This window comes from Pseudopipra pipra, chromosome 1, assembly GCF_036250125.1.
Source record: "Pseudopipra pipra isolate bDixPip1 chromosome 1, bDixPip1.hap1, whole genome shotgun sequence".
Taxonomy (NCBI): Eukaryota; Metazoa; Chordata; class Aves; order Passeriformes; family Pipridae; genus Pseudopipra; species Pseudopipra pipra.
In genome coordinates this window covers 1,035,787-1,045,002 of record NC_087549.1, presented here as the reverse complement: position 1 = coordinate 1,045,002, position 9,216 = coordinate 1,035,787, and the positions used below count along the sequence as shown (strand labels likewise).

The 9,216-nt window shown below is 56.0% G+C and overlaps 2 protein-coding genes across 2 annotated transcripts; both read right to left on the bottom strand.

The window, feature by feature from the left end:
• Positions 1 to 1,862: 1,862 nt before the first annotated feature.
• On the bottom strand, positions 1,863 to 2,207 carry LOC135405923 (feather keratin B-4-like). The gene has a single exon (XM_064640455.1). It carries the CDS (start codon positions 2,205 to 2,207, stop codon positions 1,863 to 1,865), a length of 345 nt encoding a protein of 114 aa, XP_064496525.1.
• A 2,838-nt stretch (positions 2,208 to 5,045) lies between these two features.
• LOC135414940 (feather keratin B-4-like) lies at positions 5,046 to 5,847 on the bottom strand. Its single transcript, XM_064656347.1, has one exon. The coding sequence runs from the start codon at positions 5,811 to 5,813 to the stop codon at positions 5,475 to 5,477; it is 339 nt and encodes a 112-aa protein (XP_064512417.1). The 5' UTR covers positions 5,814 to 5,847; the 3' UTR covers positions 5,046 to 5,474.
• Between the last annotated feature and the right edge of the window lie 3,369 nt (positions 5,848 to 9,216).

The window sequence follows — 9,216 nt, the reverse complement described above, 5'->3', positions numbered from 1 at the left end:
GCTGAAGATGTGAGCAAAGCTTTGGAGAGGTGGGGTGTGATGAGTGAGGTGCCCCCGTGTCCCTGGTGTGCTGTGGTTTGGGGGTGTGTTGTGAGGAGGGGCCCCAAAGCATCCCAGCCCTGTCAGGCTGCTCTGGAGTTTCACATGTTGCCCCTTCCCTCACCTTCCATTCCTCTCCCCTTTGCTTCTACCGGGCTAAACCTGACACTGGACCTGACTTTTCCTGCTGACTGTGCTCTCTGGGGGTTTTGGTGCCCCTCCTGCTTTGAAGGTTTTGATAGCTGGGGCCTTTTGGGCCCTGTCCTGGGCTGAGTGGCAGGGAGCGAGGTCCCATCTCTGGGCTTCTTTTCTGTCTGAGGGGCAGCAAGAGGATTTGGAGGTGTGCAGGGTTGTTGGACACAAGCATTGCGTGATGCCAGAGAGTGCAAACAAGGCTGGGCTGTGTCAGTGCCCAGTGTGGTGGGGTGAGAAGTGTGTGCAGGGCTGGGCCCAGAGCCTTGGGCTGAGTGTGCCAAAGTGCAGATGGGAACAAGTGTGCAGTGCTGTAGCCCAGGAGCTGCATCCATTGGGCCAAGACTGCAAAGATGAGTGGTGATGGCCATGGCCACGTCCTGGAGTTGAGCAGGGCCAGGGGCAAAGTCCTGTTTGTGGGGAGGGGTCAGTCCAGGGAGGAGGAATGTCTGGGGGATAATTTGATCAATGCTTTTCATAAAATTCATCTCTAAGTAGATTAAGTCTTTGTTGTCTTGGTGGAGAGTACATAGTCCAGGCGGTGGCCATGGACCAGTGTGGGAAAAAGATCTGTAGGTCAGGATTGGGAAAGGTCATGAATTAGTGGGAGGTGACTCCTGCTGTCCCCTGAGTACTGGTGAGGTCTCATATGATGTGCTGGGGACACTTCTGGGATCCCAAGTGGAAGGAGCTCATGGATTTACTGGACACAATACAGTGCAAGGCCATCAAGGTACTGAGGAGGCAGGAGCATCTTTGAAAGAGGAGAGGCTGAGAGAGCTGGGACTGGCAGGAAGAGACAGGGCAGGACAGGGGAGTGTCATGAGTGTGTGTGAATCCCTGCTGGCAGGGACTGAAGTGGAGAGAGCCCAGCTCTTGTCAGCAGAACACACGGGCAGGACAAGGGGCCCTGGACACAAGGGAAACAGATGCAATTGCATGGCCAAAGAAGACAAGGCTTGGTGTGTGTGAGGGAGGTGAGAGAGTGGCAGAGGAGGTGGAGTCTGTGTGCCTGGAGCTGTAACGCTGAACTGGCCATGGTCCTGGCCAAGCTGCTCTTGCGGGGTTGGTTTGAGCAGGAGGGTTGAAGCACTTGCACTGCATCCTGGCCAAGTGGCTGATGTTGTGCCTGTGCTGGGCAGGTTGAAGAGTCGTGGTGGGGAAGAGAGTTTGTGCAGTGTGTGCTGGCGCAGAGAGACTTTGGCAGAGGCGTGTGTAGGAGAGCCTTGTTGCGTGGAAGCCTTTGGTGTGGCAGGTGATGGGTTTGTGCCATGTTGTGGCAGGGCCCCTCCACCCCTGTTCCATTGCCCGTCTGTGTTAGTGCTGGTGAAAGATTTGCTAAGAACGATGTTGTGGCCTTTCTCCAGATTCTCACTGGCTGTAGAGCCCTGGCCTTGTGCTGAGTGAGGATGTAAAACTGTTGGAATCAAAAAAGAGGAGACCTGAGAGACTTTATGCAGGAGAACTTTATTGAGTCAAAGGAGTGAAGAGACAGGAGCAGGGAGTGGGATGGGCGAGGTGTGAGGTGCAAGTAGGGCGACCATCAGCCGAGGTGCATTGCTTGCAGGAGATATTGATGCAAGAGTGAGAAGGGCAGGTGCAGGGGGTGTCAGCTGTGATGGTGAGAACCCTCAGCAGGTGCCAGAGCAGCCCAGGCCTGCCAGGCCAGAGCAGCCCAGGCCTCCCAGGCCGTAGCCAAAGCCACGGCCATAGCCCAGGCCGTAGCCTCCGGCCCCAAAGCCGCCAGAGATGGGCTGTCCCTGGACGTTGAGCTCCGTGCCCAGGGCAGCCCCGGCGGTGGATCCAACGAAGGTGCTCTGGGGGAAGGAGGTCATGATGGGCCCTGGGAAGGTGACGCGGACGGGGGAGGGCTGGATGAGGACGGTGGAGTCCTGGCACTGCCTGACACAGGGCTCGTTGCAGCTGTTGGCCAGCGGGGTGGGTCCGCAGGGGCGGCAGAGGTCGTAGCAGGCCATGGGTGTGGTGTGGAGGGGCCCTGGGAGGGCAGGCAAGAGAAGAGAAGGTGAGAGCAGAGAGGGGTGTGAGGCAGGTGCGGGTGGTGGGGGTGCTCGGGGCGGTGTTGCAGGAGGGCTGGTCAGTGGGTAGGCTGGTGTGGGGCTGTGGGGAGGCGTGAGGGCTGCTGAGGCTGGGTCCGAGCGTGCTGGCCGAGAGGGGCCAGGGGGGCGGTGTGGCAGGAGCAGGAGGGGGTTGTGAGGGGCTGGAGGCTCACCTGGTGGTGGGCAGAGAAGGCAGGAGAAGGCTTGAGGAGAAGCGTGGCAGGGAGAGAGGCGCTGGGCCGGCTTTTATGCTGCTCCCGCAGGGGCGGCACAGCCTTGGCCCAGCCCTGTCAGCTGGCGGCAGCTTTGAGGAGTTGGGATTTGGGAGGGTTGGATCCTTGGATGTGTGTCACGGAGGGCTGAATAAACATCCCGAGCCCAGGAGAGGTGTGATGTCATCAGTGAGGTGATTCTGTGGCCCTCGTGTGCTGTGGTTTGTGGGTGCTTTGTGCTGACTGGGCCCCGTCTTGTTCTGTGTGACTGGATGTCCATCAGTCATTGTGTTGCACCCAGGAATGCTGAGGGAGACATTTGATGTCCTGGGGAGGTCACTCTCCATCACCTTGGAAAGATCATAGTCCTTTGCAGCAATTCTTAAGGGATGAAAGAGAGCCCATCCCCTGGAATCGTGATTGAGATCAAGAGAGAGGACCTGGAAACCTTGAGGCGGCTCAGGCTGATTTCAGGCTGGTCCGGTTCCATTCCTATGGTCCACTTGCATTCCTGAAATGTTCATGACAAGGTACTTGGTCATTTAAACTTTGTTTCTTGAGCTCCTGAAGAAATACAATAAACAAAGACCCAATGGGGCTCCATCCCTTTTTGCCCTGGCTGCTCTGTGATGCCAATTCTTTTCTTCTGCATTCAAGCCACGAGGTTTCCTAACTTTGAACCTGTAAGTTGTAACATCGTGGGGATGAATAAAAAATTAGAATTCCTAGTGATTGTTCAGTGGACTCCTCTCTCCTCTTGTGTCATGGTGCAGACATTGCTTTGTGGAATTCTGTGAGTACCTGCCCTGCCCTTGAGGCTGTGTCCATCTGACCTTGGCAGCAGGTTTGAACTGTGAGTATTAGAGGGCAAAGTCTGGAGTTGATGGTGCGTGTCAGGGAGGGCTGAAGGTGTGAGCAAAGCTTTGGAGAGGTGGGGTGTGATGAGTGAGGTGCCCCCATGTCCCTGGTGTGCTGTGGTTTTGGCGTGTGTTGTGAGGAGGGGCCCCAAAGCATCCCAGCCCTGTCAGGCTGCTCTGGACCTTTTTAGCTGGGCCAGACATGAGGAGCTGCCCCTTCCATGGCATTCATTCCCTCCCCTCCTTGGTTCCATCTCTCCCAGCCTGTCTCTAGCTCTGGCCTTTCCCACTGGGATTGGGAAAGCAATCCCTGTGATTCCGGGACGCCTCCCGTGCTGCCCAAAGTCTCGTATTGGTTCATCCATAGCGCTGGTGCCACTGTGGGGTCCAGTGCTGGGCTGTGCTGGGACACGTGGGAAGGGAAAGTAGTGAAGGATGAGGAGAAGACAAGTGAGGAGCAGAGGCAGGAACTGGCGATGTTTAATTTTCTGAAAGAGAGGGGTGACCTGGTTGCTCTCTGGAGTTCCCTGAATAGGGCTCAGAACAAGGAGAGTGTCAGTGTTGTCTCCCTGCTCCCAAGCCATGGGAGGAGAGGAAAAGGCTCAACTTGCCCCAGGGAAGGTTGAGTTGCCTATTGAGTTCCTGGGAAGGGTTGTCAATTGTTGACACAGGCTGTCCAGGGCAGTGGTGGAGTCCCCATCCCTGGAGGGATGTAAAAGCCGTGTAGATGTGGCACTTGGGGACATGGGTGAAGTGGTGGCTTTGGCCATGCTGGGGGAATGGTTGGACTTGGAGATCTTTTGCATTTAGATTTTAGAATCATAGAATATTGTGAGTTGGAAGGGACCTATGAGGATGATGGAGTGCAATTCCCAGCCCTGCACAGGACACCTGAAGTATCCCCCCATGTCTCTGAGAGCATTTTCCAAAGACTTCTTGATCTCAGCCAGGCTTGGTGCTGTGCCCACTGCCCTGGGGAGCCTGTTTTAGTGCTCAAGCAGCCTCTGGGTGAAAACCTTTTTGCTGATACCCAACCTAACCCTGCCCTGACTCAGCTGCAGCCGTTTCCTGGAGTGCTGTCCATGGTCAGGAGAGTGAAGAGATCAGTCCCTGCCCCTCCACTGCCCCTCCAGAGTGAAACCAGAGGGAATTCCTTTGGCAAGGAGGGTAGGGATTTACAGTGTGAGTGTGGCCACAGCATGGATGAAGTGGTTGGGTCTCTGTCCTGGCAGATCTAAAAGTGCACTGACCAAAGTCCTGGGAGTCCTGCTCTGAGTGACCCTGCTTGAGCAGGGGGTTTAAGCACTTGCTATGGAGAGTTCCTGCCAACCAGGAGGTTTGCTGGGAGTGCTGAAGAGTCCTGCTGGGAAAGAGAGTTTGTGCAGTGTGTGCTGGAGCACAGTGCCTTTGGTGTGGTGTGCACAGGTAAGAGCAGTGTTGTGTGGAAGCCTTTGGTGTAGCAGGTGATGGGTTTGTCCCATGTTCTGGAAGGGCCCCCACCCTGTGCCAGTCGGTGTGTTACTGCTGGTGGCACATTTGTTTAAATGGGTCCTGTGGCCCTGTTCCACCTTGCCCAGGGCCAGCTCCTCCCTGGCTTTGTGTCAAGTGATGCTGTGAGACCACTGGAAGAACAAATGAAGAGGAGTCATGAGAGGCTGTGATGCAGGAGAACTTTATTGAGACTAAAGATTAAAAAGGAAGGAGCGGCCAGAGGAAGGGATCCAGTCTGAGGTGCAAGTAGGGCGACCATCAGCTGAGGTCCCTCCCTTGCAGGAGATTTTGCAGAGTCCCCAGATCTTGCTGCTCCCCTTGTTGGGAGCAGCCCAGCAGAGGTACCTGATGGTGTGTGGCTTGTGAGAAGGTGTTTGCAGCAGAGGGGACTGGCCAGAGCCGAAGGGGCGCTGGAGAGAAGGAAGGGAGAGAAGATGAGGAGGGAGCTGGGCCTTGTTTGCAGGCAGCGCGGGCTGGCCCATTGGCTGCTTCCTTGCTTGGAGCCCTGAGAGCAGGAGCTGGAAGTGCTGAGCCCATTGGACAGCCTTGGGGTGGAGATGAATCCCTGTTACTTGTGCTGACTTCCAGGTCATGGGTAGTTGTTGTTGGGGCAGTTGTTTGGGGCCTCAGCAGATGCCAGAGCAGCCCCTGTTGGCGTAGCAGCCCAGGCCTCCCAGGCCGTAGCCAAAGCCACGGCCATAGCCCAGGCCGTAGCCTCCGGCCCCAAAGCCGCCAGAGATGGGCTGTCCCTGGACGTTGAGCTCCGTGCCCAGGGCAGCCCCTGCGGTGGATCCGACGAAGGAACTCTGGGGGAAGGAGGTCATGATGGGCCCTGGGAAGGTGACGCGGACGGGGGAGGGCTGGATGAGGACGGTGGAGTCCTGGCACTGCCTGACACAGGGCTCGTTGCAGCTGTTGGCCAGCGGGGTGGGTCCGCAGGGGCGGCAGAGGTCGTAGCAGGCCATGGGTGTGGTGTGGAGGGGCCCTGGGAGGGCAGGCAAGAGAAGAGAAGGTGAGAGCAGAGAGGGGTGTGAGGCAGGTGGGGGCGGTGGGGGTGCTCGGGGCGGTGTTGCAGGAGGGCTGGTCAGTGGGGAGGCTGGTGTGGGGCTGTGGGGAGGCGTGAGGGCTGCTGAGGCTGGGTCCGAGCGTGCTGGCCGAGAGGGGCCAGGGGGGCGGTGTGGCAGGAGCAGGAGGGGGTTGTGAGGGGCTGGAGGCTCACCTGGTTGTGGGCAGAGAAGGCAGGAGAAGGCTTGAGGAGAAGCGTGGCAGGGAGAGAGGCGCTGGGCCGGCTTTTATGCTGCTCCCGCAGGGGCGGCACAGCCTTGGCCCTGCCCTGTCAGCTGGCGGCAGCTTTGAGGAGCTGGGATTTGGGAGGGTTGGATGGTTGGATATGTGTCTGAGCGGGCTGAAGAAACAACCAAGCCCAGGAGAGGTTTGATGTCATCAGTGAGGTCATTTTGTGGCCCTCGTGTGCTGTGGTTTGTGGATGTGTTGTGGATTGTTGATCCTCTTTTTCTGTGTGACTGGATGTCCATCAGTCATTCTGTTGTACCCAGGAATGCTGAGGCAGCCATTTGATGTCCTGGGGAGGCCACTCTCCATCAACTTGGAAAGGTCATAGTCCTTTGGAGCAATTCTTGAGGGATGAAAGAGAGCTCATCCCCTGGAATTTTGATTGAAATCAAGAGAGAGGGCCTGGAAAACTTGGTGCTGTTGAGGCTGATTTCAGGCTTGTCTGGTTCCATTCCTATGGTCCACTTAGATTTCTGAAATTTTCATCATAGCATTCTTGGTCATTTAAACTTTATTTCTTGACCTTCTGAAGAAATCCAATAAATAAACACCAAATTGTGCTCGATCCCTTTTTGCCCAGGCTGGTCTGGGATTTCCATTCCCTTCTTCCGCATTCAAGCCAGGAGGTTTCATAACGTATAAGCCGTCAGTTGTAACATCCTGCAACTGTGAGCAAACACTATAATTCCTAGTGATTGTTCAGTGGGCTCCTCTCTCCTCTTCTGTCATTTTGCAGATGTTCCTTTGTGGAATTCTGTGTTTCCATGTCCTGCCCTTGAGGCCGCGTCCATCTGACCTTGGCGGAAGCTTTGAGGAGTTGGTTTTGGGGAGGGTTGGATTGTTGGATGTGTGTCAGGGAGGGCTGAAGAAACAAGCAGAGCCCAGGAGAGGTGTGATGTCATCAGTGAGGTGATTTTACGGCCCTCGTGTGCTGTGGGCTGAGTGGGTGAGGTGGGGTGTGTTTTCCTTTCCACAGTGCTCCCCTTCCGTGTGCTCCTCTTGCAGACGTGTCCTTGTGGCGGCAGCTTTGAAGGGAGAGTTGGTATTTGGGAGGTTGTGCCTGGAATGTGCTTGTGGGGGCACTTGGCAGGTGCAGACACTGCCCAGGAGAGGTGGGGTGTCCTCTGTGAGGTCACCTGATGTCACTCCCGTGCTGTGGGTTTGTGGAGTTCTGGGATTCCATGTCCTGCCCTTGAGGCCGTGTCTGTCTGACCTTGGTGGCAGCTTTGATGAGTTGGGATTTGGGAGGGTTGGATGGCTGGATGTCTGTCAGGGAGGGTTGAAGAAACAGAAAGGCCAAGGAACTTTGTGGTGTCATCAGTGAGGTCCCCCTGTGTCCCTGGTGTGCTGTGGTTTGTGGGGACCTGGTGAAGATGAGGCCCCAAAGGCTGCCAGGCAGAGCTGCCCCCCTGGAGCCCAGGGCAGAGTTTGCAGGGGGTTTGTCAGGCGAGCAGTGAGTGTTGCTGGGCAAGGGGAAGCCCTGCAGGAAGGTTTGCTGTGTCACTGGGTGCACCTGTGCCCTCAGGGCCTGAGGTGCTGCAGCCAGGAATGCTGAGGGAGCTGCCTGATGTGCTGGGGAGGCCACTCTGCTCCTCTTGCCATCAGCTGCTCATGGTGCCAGTGCCTGGGAGCACTTCCTGAGGGCTGAAAGAGAGCTCCTGGCTTGGTTTGTAGAGGAAGAGCAGCAGTGACTCCCTGGCTAACTGGCATGTGGTTAGGCTGCCCTCATTACCAGGGTTACAGTCCCTTGGGATCTCTCACATTTACAGGACATGATACTCTGTCATTGAAACTGTATTTTGTGACCTCATTAAGAAAAGCAATAAACAAACAACAGAGTGGGTTTGGTCCCTTTTTGCCCAGGCTGGTCTGTGACATCAGTTCACTGGTTCACCATTCAGGCCATAAGGTTTCATAACTTATAAGCCTTAATTCTTAATATCTTTTTCTTGTGAGGAAAAACCTGTAATTACCAGAGGAAGGTCAATGTGCTTCTTTCTCCTCGTCTGTCCTGCTCTGGGTGTTCCTGAATCATATGGAGAAGCCTCAGAGCCTGAGCAGAGCAGCTGCTGGTGGCTCTGCTCCAGCTGCTTTTGTGGCTCAGCTGATGTTCTGAACCTTGCACACTGGAGGCTTGACCTCCCCCATTTCCATCAGGATCATGAATTAAGTGCGAGCTCTGCAAGACTGTGGATGACACCAAGCTGAGTGTTGTGGTTGTTTGTCGAGGGGGAAGGGATGGCAGCCAGAGGGGCCTGGACAGGCTGGGGAGGAGGACCTGTGTGATGCTCCTGGAATTCAAGAGGGCCAAGAGCTTGTGGGTTGTGTCTGTCCCTAACAGGGCTCCAGGCTGGTGGTGGCTGGTTTGAGAGCAGCTTGGAGAAGGCTTGGAGGGTGTTGGTGAGTGAAGAACTGACTGGGAGCCAGGAACGTGTCCTGGCAGCCCAGAAAGCCCCCGTGTGCTGGGCTCCTGGCCACAGTGTGGGCAGCAGGGAGAGGGAGGGGATTGTGCCCCTCTGCTCCTTTCTGGTGAGATTGGAGTTGTGTGTTCAGCTCTGGGAGCCTGAGGAGAAGGAAAGCAGGGAGCTGTTGGTGGGATGCAGAGTAGAGCCTTGGGGATGATGAAGGGCTGGAGCTCCTGGTGTCCATGGAGACTGAAGCCAGCCCAGGCTGGGAGTTTGTGTGCGAGGTGTGGGTGGTGTGTCCAAGGCTGTGTTTGGGCAAGGGAAGAGTTTGTGTCCCATTGTGGAAGGCCCTTCTGTACCAGTCTCTGTTGAGGCTTGTGAAATATTTCCTAGGAGAGAGCTGGTCCCTTTCCCACCCATCCGATGGCATCTGCTGCCTGAGCTCTGTGGCAAATGAAATTCTAAGAGTCTTGGAGGAAGAAAGGATGAGGAGGCATGTCATGTTTTGCTGCAGGAGAACTTTATTGAGAGAAAGAGTGAAAGGGCAGAGAAGACAGTGGAAGGGAGAAGGTCTGAGGTGCAGTAGGGCAACCATCAGCTGAGGTACTTGTGTTGTAGCAGATTTTGGCAGAGCCGGAGCTTGTGGTGTGAGGGAAGTTGTGGAGGGCCC

What these genes read in the sequence shown, in the direction of transcription:
- LOC135405923 (XM_064640455.1), bottom strand. Translation starts at nt 2,207, where the DNA reads ATGGCCTGCTACGACCTCTGCCGCCCCTGCGGACCCACCCCGCTGGCC.
- LOC135414940 (XM_064656347.1), bottom strand. Translation starts at nt 5,813, where the DNA reads ATGGCCTGCTACGACCTCTGCCGCCCCTGCGGACCCACCCCGCTGGCC.